Source organism: Gymnoscopelus microlampas, assembly GCF_963454915.1.
Source record: "Gymnoscopelus microlampas genome assembly, chromosome: 2".
In the NCBI taxonomy this organism is placed as follows: domain Eukaryota; kingdom Metazoa; phylum Chordata; class Actinopteri; order Myctophiformes; family Myctophidae; genus Gymnoscopelus; species Gymnoscopelus microlampas.
Window position 1 is genome coordinate 8,654,983 of NC_139939.1, and position 20,475 is coordinate 8,675,457.

Consider the following 20,475-nt stretch of genomic DNA (forward strand, 5'->3'; position numbering starts at 1 on the left):
GTTGATTGGTAGTACTTTGTAGTGACTTTTTCTTTTTTGGTCCCTAACATTCATCGAGCTCTGGACTTAGTAAAAAAAAATATTCACCATTGTGTTACTACCGAAACGAAAGTTAAATCCGAAAAAATCATTAAGTGTGGAGGCCAAAATCGTCCCCCCAAAAACCTCTTAGGAGTACGTTTCAGGCAATTTAGAGTTGATTGGTAGTACTTTGTAGTGACTTTTTTTTTTGGTCCCTAACATTCATCGAGCTCTGGACTTAGTCCATTTTTTTTTTCACCATTGTGTCACTACCGAAACGAAAGTTTGTCACTACCGAAACGAAAGTTAAATCCGAAAAAATCACTAAGTGTGGAGGCCAAAATCGTCCCCCCAAAAACCTCTTAGGAATACGTTTCAGGCAATTTAGAGTTGATTGGTAGTACTTTGTAGTGACTTTTTTTTTTGTCCCTAAAATTCATCGAGCTCTGGACTTAGTAAAAAAAAAAAATCACCATTGTGTCACTACCGAAACGAAAGTTTGTCACTGCCGAAACGAAAGTTAAATCCGAAAAAATCACTAAGTGTGGAGGCCAAAATCGTCCCCCCAAAAACCTGTTAGGAGTACGTTTCAGGCAATTTAGAGTTGATTGGTAGTACTTTGTAGTGACTTTTTTTTTTGGTCCTTAACATTAATCGAGCTCTGGACTTAGTACATTTTTTTTTTCACCATTGTGTCACTACCGAAACGAAAGTTTGTCACTACCGAAACGAAAGTTAAATCCGAAAAAATCACTAAGTGTGGAGGCCAAAATCGTCCCCCAAAAAACCTGTTAGGAGTACGTTTCAGGCAATTTGTTGATTGGTAGTATTTTGTAATTACTTTTTTTTTGGTCCCTAACATTCATCGAGCTCTGGACTTGGTAAAAAAAAATTTTCACCATTGTGTCACTACCGAAACGAAAGTTTGTCACTACCGAAACGAAAGTTAAATCCGAAAAAATCACTAAGTGTGGAGGCCAAAATCGTCCCCCAAAAAACCTGTTAGGAGTACGTTTCAGGCAATTTGTTGATTGGTAGTATTTTGTAATGACTTTTTTTTTGGTCCCTAACATTCATCGAGCTCTGGACTTAGTACGTTTTTTTTCACCATTGTGTCACTACCGAAACGAAAGTTTGTCACTACCGAAACGAAAGTTAAATCCGAAAAAAATCACTTAGTGTGGAGGCCAAAATCGTCCCCCCAAAAACCTGTTAGGAGTACGTTTCAGGCAATTTAGAGATGATTGGTAGTACTTTGTAGTGACTTTTTTTTTTTTGTCCCTAACATTCATCGAGCTCTGGACTTAGTCAATTTTTTTTCACCATTGTGTCACTACCGAAACGAAAGTTTGTCACTACCGAAACGAAAGTTAAATCCGAAAAAATCACTAAGTGTGGAGGCCAAAATCGTCCCCCCAAAGACCTCTTAGGAGTACGTTTCAGGCAATTTAGAGTTGATTGGTAGTACTTTGTAGTGACTTTTTTTTTTGGTCCCTAACATTCATCGAGCTCTGGACTTGGTAAAAAAAGAAAAAATCACCATTGTGTCACTACCGAAACGAAAGTTTGTCACTACCGAAACGAAAGTTAAATCCGAAAAAATCACTAAGTGTGGAGCCCAAAATCGTCCCCCCAAAAACCTCTTAGAAGTACGTTTCAGGCAATTTAAAGTTGATTGGTAGTACTTTGTAGTGACTTTTTCTTTTTTGGTCCCTAACATTCATCGAGCTCTGGACTTAGTAAAAAAAAATATTCACCATTGTGTTACTACCGAAACGAAAGTTAAATCCGAAAAAATCATTAAGTGTGGAGGCCAAAATCGTCCCCCCAAAAACCTCTTAGGAGTACGTTTCAGGCAATTTAGAGTTGATTGGTAGTACTTTGTAGTGACTTTTTTTTTTGGTCCCTAACATTCATCGAGCTCTGGACTTAGTCCATTTTTTTTTTCACCATTGTGTCACTACCGAAACGAAAGTTTGTCACTACCGAAACGAAAGTTAAATCCGAAAAAATCACTAAGTGTGGAGGCCAAAATCGTCCCCCCAAAAACCTCTTAGGAATACGTTTCAGGCAATTTAGAGTTGATTGGTAGTACTTTGTAGTGACTTTTTTTTTTGTCCCTAAAATTCATCGAGCTCTGGACTTAGTAAAAAAAAAAATCACCATTGTGTCACTACCGAAACGAAAGTTTGTCACTGCCGAAACGAAAGTTAAATCCGAAAAAATCACTAAGTGTGGAGGCCAAAATCGTCCCCCCAAAAACCTGTTAGGAGTACGTTTCAGGCAATTTAGAGTTGATTGGTAGTACTTTGTAGTGACTTTTTTTTTTGGTCCTTAACATTAATCGAGCTCTGGACTTAGTACATTTTTTTTTTCACCATTGTGTCACTACCGAAACGAAAGTTTGTCACTACCGAAACGAAAGTTAAATCCGAAAAAATCACTAAGTGTGGAGGCCAAAATCGTCCCCCAAAAAACCTGTTAGGAGTACGTTTCAGGCAATTTGTTGATTGGTAGTATTTTGTAATGACTTTTTTTTTGGTCCCTAACATTCATCGAGCTCTGGACTTGGTAAAAAAAAAATTTCACCATTGTGTCACTACCGAAACGAAAGTTTGTCACTACCGAAACGAAAGTTAAATCCGAAAAAATCACTAAGTGTGGAGGCCAAAATCGTCCCCCCAAAAACCTGTTAGGAGTACGTTTCAGGCAATTTAGAGTTGATTGGTAGTACTTTGTAGTGACTTTTTTTTTGTGGTCCCTAACATTCATCGAGCTCTGGACTTGGTAAAAAAAAATGTTCACCATTGTGTCACTACCGAAACGAAAGTTTGTCACTACCGAAACGAAAGTTTGTCACTACCGAAACGAAAGTTAAATCCGAAAAAATCACTAAGTGTGGAAGCCAAAATCGTCCCCCCAAAAACCTGTTAGGAGTACGTTTCAGGCAATTTAGAGTTGATTGATGGTACTTTGTACTGACTTTTTTTTTTGGTCCCTAACATTCATCGAGCTCTGGACTTAGTTAAAAAAAAATCACCATTTTGTCACTACCGAAACGAAGGTTTGTCACTACCGAAACGAAAGTTAAATCCGAAAAAATCACTAAGTGTGGAGGCCAAAATCGTCCCCCCAAAAACCTGTTAGGAGTACGTTTCAGGCAATTTAGAGTTGATTGGTAGTACTTTGTAGTGACTTTTTTTTTTGGTTCCTAAAATTCATCGAGCTCTGGACTTAGTACATTTTTTTTCACCATTGTGTCACTACCGAAACGAAAGTTTGTCACTACCGAAACGAAAGTTAAATCCAAATCGCTAAGTGTGGAGGCCAAAATCGTCCCCCCAAAAACCTGTTAGGAGTACGTTTCAGGCAATTTAGAGTTGATTGGTAGTACTTTGTAGTGACTTTTTTTTGGTCCCTAAAATTCATCGAGCTCTGGACTTAGTACATTTTTTTTCACCATTGTGTCACTACCGAAACGAAAGTTTGTCACTACCCAAACGAAAGTTAAATCCAAATCACTAAGTGTGGAGGCCAAAATCGTCCCCCCAAAAACCTGTTAGGAGTACGTTTCAGGCAATTTAGAGTTGATTGGTAGTACTTTGTAGTGACTTATTTTTTTAGTCCCTAAAATTCATCGAGCTCTGGACTTAGTACATTTTTTTTTCACCATTGTGTCACTACCGAAACGAAAGTTTGTCACTACCGAAACGAAAGTTAGATCCGAAAAAAATCACTAAGTGTGGAGGCCAAAATCGCCCCCCCAAAAACCTGTTAGGAGTACGTTTCAGGCAATTTAGAGTTGATTGGTAGTACTTTGTAGTGACTTTTTTTTTGGTCCCTAAAATTCATCGAGCTCTGGACTTAGTACATTTTTTTTCACCATTGTGTCACTACCGAAACGAAAGTTTGTCACTACCGAAACAAAAGTTAAATCCAAATCACTAAGTGTGGAGGCCAAAATCGTCCCCCCAAAAACCTCTTAGAAGTACGTTTCAGGCAATTTAAAGTTGATTGGTAGTACTTTGTAGTGACTTTTTCTTTTTTGGTCCCTAACATTCATCGAGCTCTGGACTTAGTAAAAAAAAATATTCACCATTGTGTTACTACCGAAACGAAAGTTAAATCCGAAAAAATCATTAAGTGTGGAGGCCAAAATCGTCCCCCCAAAAACCTCTTAGGAGTACGTTTCAGGCAATTTAGAGTTGATTGGTAGTACTTTGTAGTGACTTTTTTTTTTGGTCCCTTACATTCATCGAGCTCTGGACTTAGTCCATTTTTTTTTTCACCATTGTGTCACTACCGAAACGAAAGTTTGTCACTACCGAAACGAAAGTTAAATCCGAAAAAATCACTAAGTGTGGAGGCCAAAATCGTCCCCCCAAAAACCTCTTAGGAATACGTTTCAGGCAATTTAGAGTTGATTGGTAGTACTTTGTAGTGACTTTTTTTTTTGTCCCTAAAATTCATCGAGCTCTGGACTTAGTAAAAAAAAAAATCACCATTGTGTCACTACCGAAACGAAAGTTTGTCACTACCGAAACGAAAGTTAAATCCGAAAAAATCACTAAGTGTGGAGGCCAAAATCGTCCCCCCAAAAACCTGTTAGGAGTACGTTTCAGGCAATTTAGAGTTGATTGGTAGTACTTTGTAGTGACTTTTTTTTTTGGTCCTTAACATTAATCGAGCTCTGGACTTAGTACATTTTTTTTTTCACCATTGTGTCACTACCGAAACGAAAGTTTGTCACTACCGAAACGAAAGTTAAATCCGAAAAAATCACTAAGTGTGGAGGCCAAAATCGTCCCCCAAAAAACCTGTTAGGAGTACGTTTCAGGCAATTTGTTGATTGGTAGTATTTTGTAATGACTTTTTTTTTGGTCCCTAACATTCATCGAGCTCTGGACTTAGTACATTTTTTTTCACCATTGTGTCACTACCGAAACGAAAGTTTGTCACTACCGAAACGAAAGTTAAATCCGAAAAAAATCACTTAGTGTGGAGGCCAAAATCGTCCCCCCAAAAACCTGTTAGGAGTACGTTTCAGGCAATTTAGAGATGATTGGTAGTACTTTGTAGTGACTTTTTTTTTTTTGTCCCTAACATTCATCGAGCTCTGGACTTAGTCAATTTTTTTTTCACCATTGTGTCACTACCGAAACGAAAGTTTGTCACTACCGAAACGAAAGTTAAATCCGAAAAAATCACTAAGTGTGGAGGCCAAAATCGTCCCCCCAAAGACCTCTTAGGAGTACGTTTCAGGCAATTTAGAGTTGATTGGTAGTACTTTGTAGTGACTTTTTTTTTTGGTCCCTAACATTCATCGAGCTCTGGACTTGGTAAAAAAAGAAAAAATCACCATTGTGTCACTACCGAAACGAAAGTTTGTCACTACCGAAACGAAAGTTAAATCCGAAAAAATCACTAAGTGTGGAGCCCAAAATCGTCCCCCCAAAAACCTCTTAGAAGTACGTTTCAGGCAATTTAAAGTTGATTGGTAGTACTTTGTAGTGACTTTTTCTTTTTTGGTCCCTAACATTCATCGAGCTCTGGACTTAGTAAAAAAAAATATTCACCATTGTGTTACTACCGAAACGAAAGTTAAATCCGAAAAAATCATTAAGTGTGGAGGCCAAAATCGTCCCCCCAAAAACCTCTTAGGAGTACGTTTCAGGCAATTTAGAGTTGATTGGTAGTACTTTGTAGTGACTTTTTTTTTTGGTCCCTAACATTCATCGAGCTCTGGACTTAGTCCATTTTTTTTTTCACCATTGTGTCACTACCGAAACGAAAGTTTGTCACTACCGAAACGAAAGTTAAATCCGAAAAAATCACTAAGTGTGGAGGCCAAAATCGTCCCCCCAAAAACCTCTTAGGAATACGTTTCAGGCAATTTAGAGTTGATTGGTAGTACTTTGTAGTGACTTTTTTTTTTGTCCCTAAAATTCATCGAGCTCTGGACTTAGTAAAAAAAAAAATCACCATTGTGTCACTACCGAAACGAAAGTTTGTCACTACCGAAACGAAAGTTAAATCCGAAAAAATCACTAAGTGTGGAGGCCAAAATCGTCCCCCCAAAAACCTGTTAGGAGTACGTTTCAGGCAATTTAGAGTTGATTGGTAGTACTTTGTAGTGACTTTTTTTTTTGGTCCTTAACATTAATCGAGCTCTGGACTTAGTAAATTTTTTTTTCACCATTGTGTCACTACCGAAACGAAAGTTTGTCACTACCGAAACGAAAGTTAAATCCGAAAAAATCACTAAGTGTGGAGGCCAAAATCGTCCCCCAAAAAACCTGTTAGGAGTACGTTTCAGGCAATTTGTTGATTGGTAGTATTTTGTAATGACTTTTTTTTTGGTCCCTAACATTCATCGAGCTCTGGACTTGGTAAAAAAATGTTTTCACCATTGTGTCACTACCGAAACGAAAGTTTGTCACTACCGAAACGAAAGTTAAATCCGAAAAAATCACTAAGTGTGGAGGCCAAAATCGTCCCCCCAAAAACCTCTTAGGAATACGTTTCAGGCAATTTAGAGTTGATTGGTAGTACTTTGTAGTGACTTTTTTTTTTGTCCCTAAAATTCATCGAGCTCTGGACTTAGTAAAAAAAAAAATCACCATTGTGTCACTACCGAAACGAAAGTTTGTCACTACCGAAACGAAAGTTAAATCCGAAAAAATCACTAAGTGTGGAGGCCAAAATCGTCCCCCCAAAAACCTGTTAGGAGTACGTTTCAGGCAATTTAGAGTTGATTGGTAGTACTTTGTAGTGACTTTTTTTTTTGGTCCTTAACATTAATCGAGCTCTGGACTTAGTAAATTTTTTTTTCACCATTGTGTCACTACCGAAACGAAAGTTTGTCACTACCGAAACGAAAGTTAAATCCGAAAAAATCACTAAGTGTGGAGGCCAAAATCGTCCCCCAAAAAACCTGTTAGGAGTACGTTTCAGGCAATTTGTTGATTGGTAGTATTTTGTAATGACTTTTTTTTTGGTCCCTAACATTCATCGAGCTCTGGACTTGGTAAAAAAATGTTTTCACCATTGTGTCACTACCGAAACGAAAGTTTGTCACTACCGAAACGAAAGTTAAATCCGAAAAAATCATTAAGTGTGGAGGCCAAAATCGTCCCCCCAAAAACCTCTTAGGAGTACGTTTCAGGCAATTTAGAGTTGATTGGTAGTACTTTGTAGTGACTTTTTTTTTTGGTCCCTAACATTCATCGAGCTCTGGACTTAGTCCATTTTTTTTTTCACCATTGTGTCACTACCGAAACGAAAGTTTGTCACTACCGAAACGAAAGTTAAATCCGAAAAAATCACTAAGTGTGGAGGCCAAAATCGTCCCCCCAAAAACCTCTTAGGAATACGTTTCAGGCAATTTAGAGTTGATTGGTAGTACTTTGTAGTGACTTTTTTTTTTGTCCCTAAAATTCATCGAGCTCTGGACTTAGTAAAAAAAAAAATCACCATTGTGTCACTACCGAAACGAAAGTTTGTCACTACCGAAACGAAAGTTAAATCCGAAAAAATCACTAAGTGTGGAGGCCAAAATCGTCCCCCCAAAAACCTGTTAGGAGTACGTTTCAGGCAATTTAGAGTTGATTGGTAGTACTTTGTAGTGACTTTTTTTTTTGGTCCTTAACATTAATCGAGCTCTGGACTTAGTAAATTTTTTTTTCACCATTGTGTCACTACCGAAACGAAAGTTTGTCACTACCGAAACGAAAGTTAAATCCGAAAAAATCACTAAGTGTGGAGGCCAAAATCGTCCCCCAAAAAACCTGTTAGGAGTACGTTTCAGGCAATTTGTTGATTGGTAGTATTTTGTAATGACTTTTTTTTTGGTCCCTAACATTCATCGAGCTCTGGACTTGGTAAAAAAATGTTTTCACCATTGTGTCACTACCGAAACGAAAGTTTGTCACTACCGAAACGAAAGTTAAATCCGAAAAAATCACTAAGTGTGGAGGCCAAAATCGTCCCCCCAAAAACCTCTTAGGAATACGTTTCAGGCAATTTAGAGTTGATTGGTAGTACTTTGTAGTGACTTTTTTTTTTGTCCCTAAAATTCATCGAGCTCTGGACTTAGTAAAAAAAAAAATCACCATTGTGTCACTACCGAAACGAAAGTTTGTCACTACCGAAACGAAAGTTAAATCCGAAAAAATCACTAAGTGTGGAGGCCAAAATCGTCCCCCCAAAAACCTGTTAGGAGTACGTTTCAGGCAATTTAGAGTTGATTGGTAGTACTTTGTAGTGACTTTTTTTTTTGGTCCTTAACATTAATCGAGCTCTGGACTTAGTAAATTTTTTTTTCACCATTGTGTCACTACCGAAACGAAAGTTTGTCACTACCGAAACGAAAGTTAAATCCGAAAAAATCACTAAGTGTGGAGGCCAAAATCGTCCCCCAAAAAACCTGTTAGGAGTACGTTTCAGGCAATTTGTTGATTGGTAGTATTTTGTAATGACTTTTTTTTTGGTCCCTAACATTCATCGAGCTCTGGACTTGGTAAAAAAATGTTTTCACCATTGTGTCACTACCGAAACGAAAGTTTGTCACTACCGAAACGAAAGTTAAATCCGAAAAAATCACTAAGTGTGGAGGCCAAAATCGTCCCCCCAAAAACCTGTTAGGAGTACGTTTCAGGCAATTTAGAGTTGATTGGTAGTACTTTGTAGTGACTTTTTTTTTGTGGTCCCTAACATTCATCGAGCTCTGGACTTGGTAAAAAAAAATGTTCACCATTGTGTCACTACCGAAACGAAAGTTTGTCACTACCGAAACGAAAGTTTGTCACTACCGAAACGAAAGTTAAATCCGAAAAAATCACTAAGTGTGGAAGCCAAAATCGTCCCCCCAAAAACCTGTTAGGAGTACGTTTCAGGCAATTTAGAGTTGATTGATGGTACTTTGTACTGACTTTTTTTTTTGGTCCCTAACATTCATCGAGCTCTGGACTTAGTTAAAAAAAAATCACCATTTTGTCACTACCGAAACGAAGGTTTGTCACTACCGAAACGAAAGTTAAATCCGAAAAAATCACTAAGTGTGGAGGCCAAAATCGTCCCCCCAAAAACCTGTTAGGAGTACGTTTCAGGCAATTTAGAGTTGATTGGTAGTACTTTGTAGTGACTTTTTTTTTTGGTTCCTAAAATTCATCGAGCTCTGGACTTAGTACATTTTTTTTCACCATTGTGTCACTACCGAAACGAAAGTTTGTCATTACCGAAACGAAAGTTAAATCCAAATCGCTAAGTGTGGAGGCCAAAATCGTCCCCCCAAAAACCTGTTAGGAGTACGTTTCAGGCAATTTAGAGTTGATTGGTAGTACTTTGTAGTGACTTTTTTTGGTCCCTAAAATTCATCGAGCTCTGGACTTAGTACATTTTTTTTCACCATTGTGTCACTACCGAAACGAAAGTTTGTCACTACCCAAACGAAAGTTAAATCCAAATCACTAAGTGTGGAGGCCAAAATCGTCCCCCCAAAAACCTCTTAGAAGTACGTTTCAGGCAATTTAAAGTTGATTGGTAGTACTTTGTAGTGACTTTTTCTTTTTTGGTCCCTAACATTCATCGAGCTCTGGACTTAGTAAAAAAAAATATTCACCATTGTGTTACTACCGAAACGAAAGTTAAATCCGAAAAAATCATTAAGTGTGGAGGCCAAAATCGTCCCCCCAAAAACCTGTTAGGAGTACGTTTCAGGCAATTTAGAGTTGATTGGTAGTACTTTGTAGTGACTTTTTTTTTGTGGTCCCTAACATTCATCGAGCTCTGGACTTGGTAAAAAAAAATGTTCACCATTGTGTCACTACCGAAACGAAAGTTTGTCACTACCGAAACGAAAGTTTGTCACTACCGAAACGAAAGTTAAATCCGAAAAAATCACTAAGTGTGGAAGCCAAAATCGTCCCCCCAAAAACCTGTTAGGAGTACGTTTCAGGCAATTTAGAGTTGATTGATGGTACTTTGTACTGACTTTTTTTTTTGGTCCCTAACATTCATCGAGCTCTGGACTTAGTTAAAAAAAAATCACCATTTTGTCACTACCGAAACGAAGGTTTGTCACTACCGAAACGAAAGTTAAATCCGAAAAAATCACTAAGTGTGGAGGCCAAAATCGTCCCCCCAAAAACCTGTTAGGAGTACGTTTCAGGCAATTTAGAGTTGATTGGTAGTACTTTGTAGTGACTTTTTTTTTTGGTTCCTAAAATTCATCGAGCTCTGGACTTAGTACATTTTTTTTCACCATTGTGTCACTACCGAAACGAAAGTTTGTCACTACCGAAACGAAAGTTAAATCCAAATCGCTAAGTGTGGAGGCCAAAATCGTCCCCCCAAAAACCTGTTAGGAGTACGTTTCAGGCAATTTAGAGTTGATTGGTAGTACTTTGTAGTGACTTTTTTTTGGTCCCTAAAATTCATCGAGCTCTGGACTTAGTACATTTTTTTTCACCATTGTGTCACTACCGAAACGAAAGTTTGTCACTACCCAAACGAAAGTTAAATCCAAATCACTAAGTGTGGAGGCCAAAATCGTCCCCCCAAAAACCTGTTAGGAGTACGTTTCAGGCAATTTAGAGTTGATTGGTAGTACTTTGTAGTGACTTATTTTTTTAGTCCCTAAAATTCATCGAGCTCTGGACTTAGTACATTTTTTTTCACCATTGTGTCACTACCGAAACGAAAGTTTGTCACTACCGAAACGAAAGTTAGATCCGAAAAAAATCACTAAGTGTGGAGGCCAAAATCGCCCCCCCAAAAACCTGTTAGGAGTACGTTTCAGGCAATTTAGAGTTGATTGGTAGTACTTTGTAGTGACTTTTTTTTTGGTCCCTAAAATTCATCGAGCTCTGGACTTAGTACATTTTTTTTCACCATTGTGTCACTACCGAAACGAAAGTTTGTCACTACCGAAACAAAAGTTAAATCCAAATCACTAAGTGTGGAGGCCAAAATCGTCCCCCCAAAAACCTCTTAGAAGTACGTTTCAGGCAATTTAAAGTTGATTGGTAGTACTTTGTAGTGACTTTTTCTTTTTTGGTCCCTAACATTCATCGAGCTCTGGACTTAGTAAAAAAAAATATTCACCATTGTGTTACTACCGAAACGAAAGTTAAATCCGAAAAAATCATTAAGTGTGGAGGCCAAAATCGTCCCCCCAAAAACCTCTTAGGAGTACGTTTCAGGCAATTTAGAGTTGATTGGTAGTACTTTGTAGTGACTTTTTTTTTTGGTCCCTTACATTCATCGAGCTCTGGACTTAGTCCATTTTTTTTTTCACCATTGTGTCACTACCGAAACGAAAGTTTGTCACTACCGAAACGAAAGTTAAATCCGAAAAAATCACTAAGTGTGGAGGCCAAAATCGTCCCCCAAAAAACCTGTTAGGAGTACGTTTCAGGCAATTTAGAGTTGATTGGTAGTACTTTGTAGTGACTTTTTTTTTGGTCCTTAACATTAATCGAGCTCTGGACTTAGTACATTTTTTTTTTCACCATTGTGTCACTACCGAAACGAAAGTTTGTCACTACCGAAACGAAAGTTAAATCCAAAAAAATCACTAAGTGTGGAGGCCAAAATCGTCCCCCAAAAAACCTGTTAGGAGTACGTTTCAGGCAATTTGTTGATTGGTAGTATTTTGTAATGACTTTTTTTTGGTCCCTAACATTCATCGAGCTCTGGACTTGGTAAAAAAATGTTTTCACCATTGTGTCACTACCGAAACGAAAGTTTGTCACTACCGAAACGAAAGTTAAATCCGAAAAAATCACTAAGTGTGGAGGCCAAAATCGTCCCCCCAAAAACCTGTTAGGAGTACGTTTCAGGCAATTTAGAGTTGATTGGTAGTACTTTGTAGTGACTTTTTTTTTGTGGTCCCTAACATTCATCGAGTTCTGGACTTGGTAAAAAAAAATGTTCACCATTGTGTCACTACCGAAACGAAAGTTTGTCACTACCGAAACGAAAGTTTGTCACTACCGAAACGAAAGTTAAATCCGAAAAAATCACTAAGTGTGGAAGCCAAAATCGTCCCCCCAAAAACCTGTTAGGAGTACGTTTCAGGCAATTTAGAGTTGATTGATGGTACTTTGTACTGACTTTTTTTTTTGGTCCCTAACATTCATCGAGCTCTGGACTTAGTTAAAAAAAAATCACCATTTTGTCACTACCGAAACGAAGGTTTGTCACTACCGAAACGAAAGTTAAATCCGAAAAAATCACTAAGTGTGGAGGCCAAAATCGTCCCCCCAAAAACCTGTTAGGAGTACGTTTCAGGCAATTTAGAGTTGATTGGTAGTACTTTGTAGTGACTTTTTTTTTTGGTTCCTAAAATTCATCGAGCTCTGGACTTAGTACATTTTTTTTCACCATTGTGTCACTACCGAAACGAAAGTTTGTCACTACCGAAACGAAAGTTAAATCCAAATCGCTAAGTGTGGAGGCCAAAATCGTCCCCCCAAAAACCTGTTAGGAGTACGTTTCAGGCAATTTAGAGTTGATTGGTAGTACTTTGTAGTGACTTTTTTTTGGTCCCTAAAATTCATCGAGCTCTGGACTTAGTACATTTTTTTTCACCATTGTGTCACTACCGAAACGAAAGTTTGTCACTACCCAAACGAAAGTTAAATCCAAATCACTAAGTGTGGAGGCCAAAATCGTCCCCCCAAAAACCTGTTAGGAGTACGTTTCAGGCAATTTAGAGTTGATTGGTAGTACTTTGTAGTGACTTATTTTTTTAGTCCCTAAAATTCATCGAGCTCTGGACTTAGTACATTTTTTTTTCACCATTGTGTCACTACCGAAACGAAAGTTTGTCACTACCGAAACGAAAGTTAGATCCGAAAAAAATCACTAAGTGTGGAGGCCAAAATCGCCCCCCCAAAAACCTGTTAGGAGTACGTTTCAGGCAATTTAGAGTTGATTGGTAGTACTTTGTAGTGACTTTTTTTTTGGTCCCTAAAATTCATCGAGCTCTGGACTTAGTACATTTTTTTTCACCATTGTGTCACTACCGAAACGAAAGTTTGTCACTACCGAAACAAAAGTTAAATCCAAATCACTAAGTGTGGAGGCCAAAATCGTCCCCCCAAAAACCTCTTAGGAGTACGTTTCAGGCAATTTAGAGTTGATTGGTAGTACTTTGTAGTGACTTTTTTTTTTGTTCCCTAAAATTTGGTCCCTAAAAAATAGCACAACTTTTTTTTCACCATTGTGTCACTACCGAAACGAACGTTTGTCACTACCGAAACGAAAGTTAAATCCGAAAAAATCACTAAGTGTGGAGGCCAAAATCGTCCCCCCAAAAACCTCTTAGGAGTACGTTTCAGGCAATTTAGAGTTGATTGGTAGTACTTTGTAGTGACTTTTTTTTTGTTCCCTAAAATTTGGTCCCTAAAAAATAGCACAACTTTTTTTTCACCATTGTGTCACTACCGAAACGAACGTTTGTCACTACCGAAACGAAAGTTAAATCCGAAAAAATCACTAAGTGTGGAGGCCAAAATCGTCCCCCCAAAAACCTCTTAGGAGTACGTTTCAGGCAATTTAGAGTTGATTGGTAGTACTTTGTAGTGACATTTTTGGTCACTACAAAGTGTAAGACCCATTTTTAATAATAACCATTCATTACTTAAAAGTTAATATCTCTGTATGATGGCAGGCACTGACCACACCCCCAACCGGGGGGTCTGGGGGTCCTCCCCCAGGTGAATTTTGGGAGTTTGTCAGTTTGATACCAAACCCGATGGTACTGGAGGACCATCGGTGGGACCGTGTCCCTCCCCTGTTTCCTGATAGTTAAAGGTGGGGGGGTTATGTCTGAAAGAACTCTTCCCAGCTAAAGTTTTACAGAAGGACATTTGTAGTTTTGAAGATGTCCAACTCCAAGCGCCCAATGCATTGTCGATGCGGCAATGGATATTTAAAGGGAAACGAGTACAGGCTACTAATCCTACATACTTACTGCTAGCAACCCCATTCATACTTTAAAATGTTCATCTTACTGTGGACATGTTTGCCTGAAAAGGAATCTTTGAAATGTTTAATAGTTTTAGAATTGTACTCCTTTAAAAGTTGAGAGATTTAGAATGGAGGTCGATGGACGAATTTGGGACCTCAAAAAAAACACTTTCACCTAAAAACTCCATTCATAGTTAAAAAATTCCACCTTACTGTGGACATGCATGCTTGAGATTTTTCTTTGAAATCATGTATAGTTTGGGAGATATTTAACTTTAAGCGCCCCATGCATTGTCGATGCGGCAATGGATATTTAAAGGGAAACGAGTACAGGCTACTAATCCTACATACTTACTGCTAGTAACCCCATTCATACTTTAAAATGTTCATCTTACTGTGGACATGTTTGCCTGAAAATGAATCTTTGAAATGTTTAATAGTTTTAGACCCAAAAGGGTCTTGAGTCGAACGCATTAGATCTAAGTAGACATCAAATTTCTCTTTTGGGCCTTAAGTTCTTGGGACTTAAGGCCCAAAAGAGAAATTTGATGTCTACTTGGATCTATTGCGTTCGACTCAAGACTCTTTTGGGTCTTGAGTCTTGGGACTCAAGGCCCAAAAGAGAAATTTGATGTCTCCGCGGGAGTAATTGGTTCGACTCAAGACTATTTTGGGTCTTGAGTCTTGGGACTCAAGACTCGAATCCTGGAAATCAAATCCTGGAAATGAAACTAAAATATTAGATAAAGGTGCAAGAGTCACGTAAAAGTTGGAAAAATGTGCAAGCTGGATTTTAACCAGGATCCTTCTGGTTGTAAGCCCTGTATCTTAACCACTGCACCAGAGTGATTCTTACTGACTTTGTTAACTTGTGTGTTGTTCACTGAAAGATTAGATAAAGGTGCAGGAGTCAGGTAAAAGTTCGAAAAATGTCCTTGTTGGATTTGAACCAGCAACCTTCTGGTTATAAGCCCTGTATCTCAATCACTGCACCACTGTAAATTCATCCTTATTCTGTACACTTGCATGTTCTTCATTGAAAGGTTAGATAAAGGTGAAAGAGCCACGTAAAAGTTGGAAAATATTCCTTTCCCTTTTTTAACTCAGAATCTTCTGTGTGCAAAGCCTGTATCTTATCCACTGCTCCACCAAGGTTCATACTTTCTCTGGTCTCTTGCACGCTCTTCAGTGAAAGATATACAGACCACAAGAGTCAGATAAAAGTTGGAAAAATGTCCTGGTTGCATTTGAACCGGGAACCTTCTTATTGCAAGTTCTGTTTCTAATCCACTGCACCACAGTGGTTCTTACTTACTCTGTTTACTATTGTGGTCTTCACTGAAAGATTAGATAAAGGTAAAAGCGCCAAGAAAAAGTTGGATAAACATTCTGACTGGATTGGAACTGGGAACCTTCTGGTTGCAAGCCCTTTATCTAAACCACTACACCACAGTGGTTCTTCCATAGACTGTTCACTTGTGTGTTGTTCACTGTAGGACTGGTAGCCTGCCAAAGTTTGTACTTTTCCCCCAGTTTAAATGTCCATTGCCATTGAGCATTGGGCGCTTAAAGTTGGGCGCTTAAAGTTAAATATTTCAAAAACTACAAATCATTTCAAAGTAAAACATCTCAAGGATACATGTCCACAGGAACATGACAACTTACCTGAATGTTGATGCATGGACAAACCCGCCCCCCCCTTACAGTCCAATGTTCCCCAGCTTGAGATCGGGTAGTGGTCTAAAGGTCGGACTCTCAGCACAGAAGTTCCATGTTCAAAACCCAGTTGTCCCATACTTCAAAGTTGTAGTACTTTGAAATTTTCAAGGCCAAAATATAAAAAAGGAAGTCAAAACCACAAAGAGACTTGTGAAGGGAGTGGCTGAGAGATGGGGTAGTGGTCTAAAGGTCGGACTCTAAGCACAGAGGTTCCATGTTCAAATCGCAGTCGTCCCATACGTCAAAGTTGTAGTCCTTTGAAATTTTCAAGGCCAAAATACAAAAAAGAAAGTCAAAACTACGAAGAGACACCTGCTGAGGGCCCAAAGGTGCAGTGGTGTGGTGTGCTTGATCGGTTGCCTCTGCTACAGACAGTTCGCAGGTTCAAGTCCCATGCCATCAATATACTGGAGGACCATCGGTGGGACTGTGTCCTTCCCCTGTTTCCTGATAGTTAAAGGTGGGGGGGTTATGTCTGAAAGAACTTTACCCAGCTAAAGTTTTACAGAAGGACATTTGTAGTTTTGGAGATGTCCAACTCCAAGCGCCCAATGCATTGTCGATGCGGCAATGGATATTTAAAGGGAAACGAGTACAGGCTACTAATCCTACATACTTACTGCTAGTAACCCCATTCATACTTTAAAATGTTCATCTTACTGTGGACATGTTTGCCTGAAAAGGGATCTTTGAAATGTTTAATAGTTTTAGAATTGTACTCCTTTAAAAGTTCAGAAATTTAGAATGGAGGTTGATGGACGAATTTGGGACCTCAAAAAAACACTTTCACCTAGGAACTCCATTCATAGTTAAAAAAATCCACCTTACTGTGGACATGCATGCTTGAGATTTTTTCTTTGAAATCATTTGTAGTTTGGGAGATATTTAACTTTAAGCGCCCGATGTATTGTCGATGCGGCAATGGACATTTAAAGGGAAACGAGTACAGGCTACTAATCCAACATACTTACTGCTAGTAATCCCATTCATACTTTAAAATGTTCATCTTACTATGGACATGTTTGCCTGAAAATGAATCTTTGAAATGTTTAATAGTTTTAGACCCAAAAGGGTCTTGAGTCGAACGCATTAGATGTAAGTAGACATCAAATGTATCTTTTGGGCCTTAAGTTCTTGGGACTTAAGGCCCAAAAGAGAAATTTGATGTCTACTTGGATCTAATGCGTTCGACTCAAGACTCTTTTGGGTCTTGAGTCTTGGGACTCAAGGCCCAAAAGAGAAATTTGATGTCTCCGTGGGAGTAATTGGTTCGACTCAAGACTATTTTGGGTCTTGAGTCTTGGGACTCAAGACTCGAATCCTGGAAATCAAATCCTGGAAATGGCACTAAAATATTAGATAAAGGTGCAAGAGTCAGGTAAAAGTTGGAAAAATGTGCAAGCTGGATTTGAACCAGGATCCTTCTGGTTGTAAGCCCTGTATCTTAACCACTGCACCAGAGTGATTCTTACTGACTTTGTTAACTTGTGTGTTCTTCACTGAAAGATTAGATAAAGGTGCAGGAGTCAGGTAAAAGTTCGAAAAATGACCTTGTTGGATTTGAACCAGCAACCTTCTGGTTATAAGCCCTGTATCTCAATCACTGCACCACTGTAATTCATCCTAATTCTGTACACTTGCATGTTCTTCATTGAAAGGTTACATAAAGGTGAAAGAGCCACGTAAAGGTTGGAAAATATTCCTTTACTGTTTTGAACTCAGAACCTTCTGTGTGCAAAGCCTGTATCTTATCCACTGCTCCACCAAGGTTCATAATTTCTCTGGTCTCTTGCACGCTCTTCAGTGAAAGATATACAGACCACAAGATCTGATAAAAGTTGGAAAAATGTCCTGATTGCATTTGAACCGGGAACCTCCTTGTTGCAAGTCCTGTATCTAATCCACTGCACCACAGTGGTTCTTACCTGCTCTGTTTACTATTGTGGTCTTCGCAGAAAGATTAGATAAAGGTAAAAGCGCCAAGAAAAAGTTGGATAAACATTCTGACTGGATTGGAACTGGGAACCTTCTGGTTGCAAGGCCTTTATCCAAACCACTACACCACAGTGGTTCTTCCATAGACTGTTCACTTGTGTGTTGTTCACTGTAGGACTGGTAGCCTGCCAAAGTTTGTACTTTTTCCCCAGTTTAAATGTCCATTGCCATTGACAATGCATTGGGCGCTTAAAGTTAAATATTTTAAAAGAAACTACATATCATTTCAAAGTAAAACATCTCAAGGATGCATGTCCACAGTAAGGTGGAAGTTTTGAACTGTGAATGGAGTTTCTAGGTGAAAGTGTTTTTTTGAGGTCCCAAAACCTTCCATCTGCCTCCATTATAAATCTTTGAACTTTTAAAGGAGTACAATTCTAAAACTATGAAGCATTTCAAAGATTTCTTTTCAGGCAAACATGTCCACAGTAAGATGAACATTTTAAAGTTTGAATGGGGGTTATAGGTGTACGTAAAATACAAAAAAGCAAGTCAAAAGCACAAAGAGACATGATGTGAGCAGCTGAGAGATGGTGTAGGGGTCTAAAGATCAGACTCTGAAAATGGAGATGAGATCTTCAAATCCGAGTCATTCTATGTTTCATTGCTTTTCAACTTTACTAACTGAAGGCTGACATATAAACACTTCAAGACTACAAATCCGAAAAAATCACTAAGTGTGGAGGGCAAAATCGTCCCCCCAAAAACCTGTTAGGAGTACGTTTCAGGCAATTTAGAGTTGATTGGTAGTACTTTGTAGTGACTTTTTTTTTGTGGTCCATAACATTCATCGAGCTCTGGACTTGGTAAAAAAAAATGTTCACCATTGTGTCACTACCGAAACGAAAGTTTGTCACTACCGAAACGAAAGTTTGTCACTACCGAAACGAAAGTTAAATCCGAAAAAATCACTAAGTGTGGAAGCCAAAATCGTCCCCCCAAAAACCTGTTAGGAGTACGTTTCAGGCAATTTAGAGTTGATTGATGGTACTTTGTACTGACTTTTTTTTTTGGTCCCTAACATTCATCGAGCTCTGGACTTAGTTAAAAAAAAATCACCATTTTGTCACTACCGAAACGAAGGTTTGTCACTACCGAAACGAAAGTTAAATCCGAAAAAATCATTAAGTGTGGAGGCCAAAATCGTCCCCCCAAAAACCTGTTAGGAGTACGTTTCAGGCAATTTAGAGTTGATTGGTAGTACTTTGTAGTGACTTTTTTTTTTGGTTCCTAAAATTCATCGAGCTCTGGACTTAGTACATTTTTTTTCACCATTGTGTCACTACCGAAACGAAAGTTTGTCATTACCGAAACGAAAGTTAAATCCAAATCGCTAAGTGTGGAGGCCAAAATCGTCCCCCCAAAAACCTGTTAGGAGTACGTTTCAGGCAATTTAGAGTTGATTGGTAGTACTTTGTAGTGACTTTTTTTGGTCCCTAAAATTCATCGAGCTCTGGACTTAGTACATTTTTTTTCACCATTGTGTCACTACCGAAACGAAAGTTTGTCACTACCCAAACGAAAGTTAAATCCAAATCACTAAGTGTGGAGGCCAAAATCGTCCCCCCAAAAACCTGTTAGGAGTACGTTTCAGGCAATTTAGAGTTGATTGGTAGTACTTTGTAGTGACTTATTTTTTTAGTCCCTAAAATTCATCGAGCTCTGGACTTAGTACATTTTTTTTTCACCATTGTGTCACTACCGAAACGAAAGTTTGTCACTACCGAAACGAAAGTTAGATCCGAAAAAAATCACTAAGTGTGGAGGCCAAAATCGCCCCCCCAAAAACCTGTTAGGAGTACGTTTCAGGCAATTTAGAGTTGATTGGTAGTACTTTGTAGTGACTTTTTTTTTGGTCCCTAAAATTCATCGAGCTCTGGACTTAGTACATTTTTTTTCACCATTGTGTCACTACCGAAACGAAAGTTTGTCACTACCGAAACAAAAGTTAAATCCAAATCACTAAGTGTGGAGGCCAAAATCGTCCCCCCAAAAACCTCTTAGAAGTACGTTTCAGGCAATTTAAAGTTGATTGGTAGTACTTTGTAGTGACTTTTTCTTTTTTGGTCCCTAACATTCATCGAGCTCTGGACTTAGTAAAAAAAAATATTCACCATTGTGTTACTACCGAAACGAAAGTTAAATCCGAAAAAATCATTAAGTGTGGAGGCCAAAATCGTCCCCCCAAAAACCTCTTAGGAGTACGTTTCAGGCAATTTAGAGTTGATTGGTAGTACTTTGTAGTGACTTTTTTTTTTGGTCCCTAACATTCATCGAGCTCTGGACTTAGTCCATTTTTTTTTTCACCATTGTGTCACTACCGAAACGAAAGTTTGTCACTACCGAAACGAAAGTTAAATCCGAAAAAATCACTAAGTGTGGAGGCCAAAATCGTCCCCCCAAAAACCTCTTAGGAATACGTTTCAGGCAATTTAGAGTTGATTGGTAGTACTTTGTAGTGACTTTTTTTTTGTCCCTAAAATTCATCGAGCTCTGGACTTAGTAAAAAAAAAAATCACCATTGTGTCACTACCGAAACGAAAGTTTGTCACTACCGAAACGAAAGTTAAATCCGAAAAAATCACTAAGTGTGGAGGCCAAAATCGTCCCCCCAAAAACCTGTTAGGAGTACGTTTCAGTCAATTTAGAGTTGATTGGTAGTACTTTGTAGTGACTTTTTTTTTTGGTCCTTAACATTAATCGAGCTCTGGACTTAGTACATTTTTTTTTTCACCATTGTGTCACTACCGAAACGAAAGTTTGTCA

At 38.5% G+C, this 20,475-nt stretch overlaps 1 protein-coding gene across 1 annotated transcript in view; it reads left to right on the forward strand.

Moving 5' to 3' along the window:
* The window catches only part of LOC311053836 (uncharacterized protein), a gene marked incomplete at both ends in the record, with an annotated part of 30,983 nt that extends 14,811 nt beyond the window's left edge, over positions 1–16,172 (forward strand). Inside the window, one exon of the mRNA XM_084069546.1 lies at positions 16,086–16,172. Coding sequence (XP_083925672.1) covers positions 16,086–16,172 — 87 coding nt within the window. The remainder of the gene's footprint in view (positions 1–16,085) is intronic.
* Positions 16,173–20,475: the final 4,303 nt, after the last annotated feature.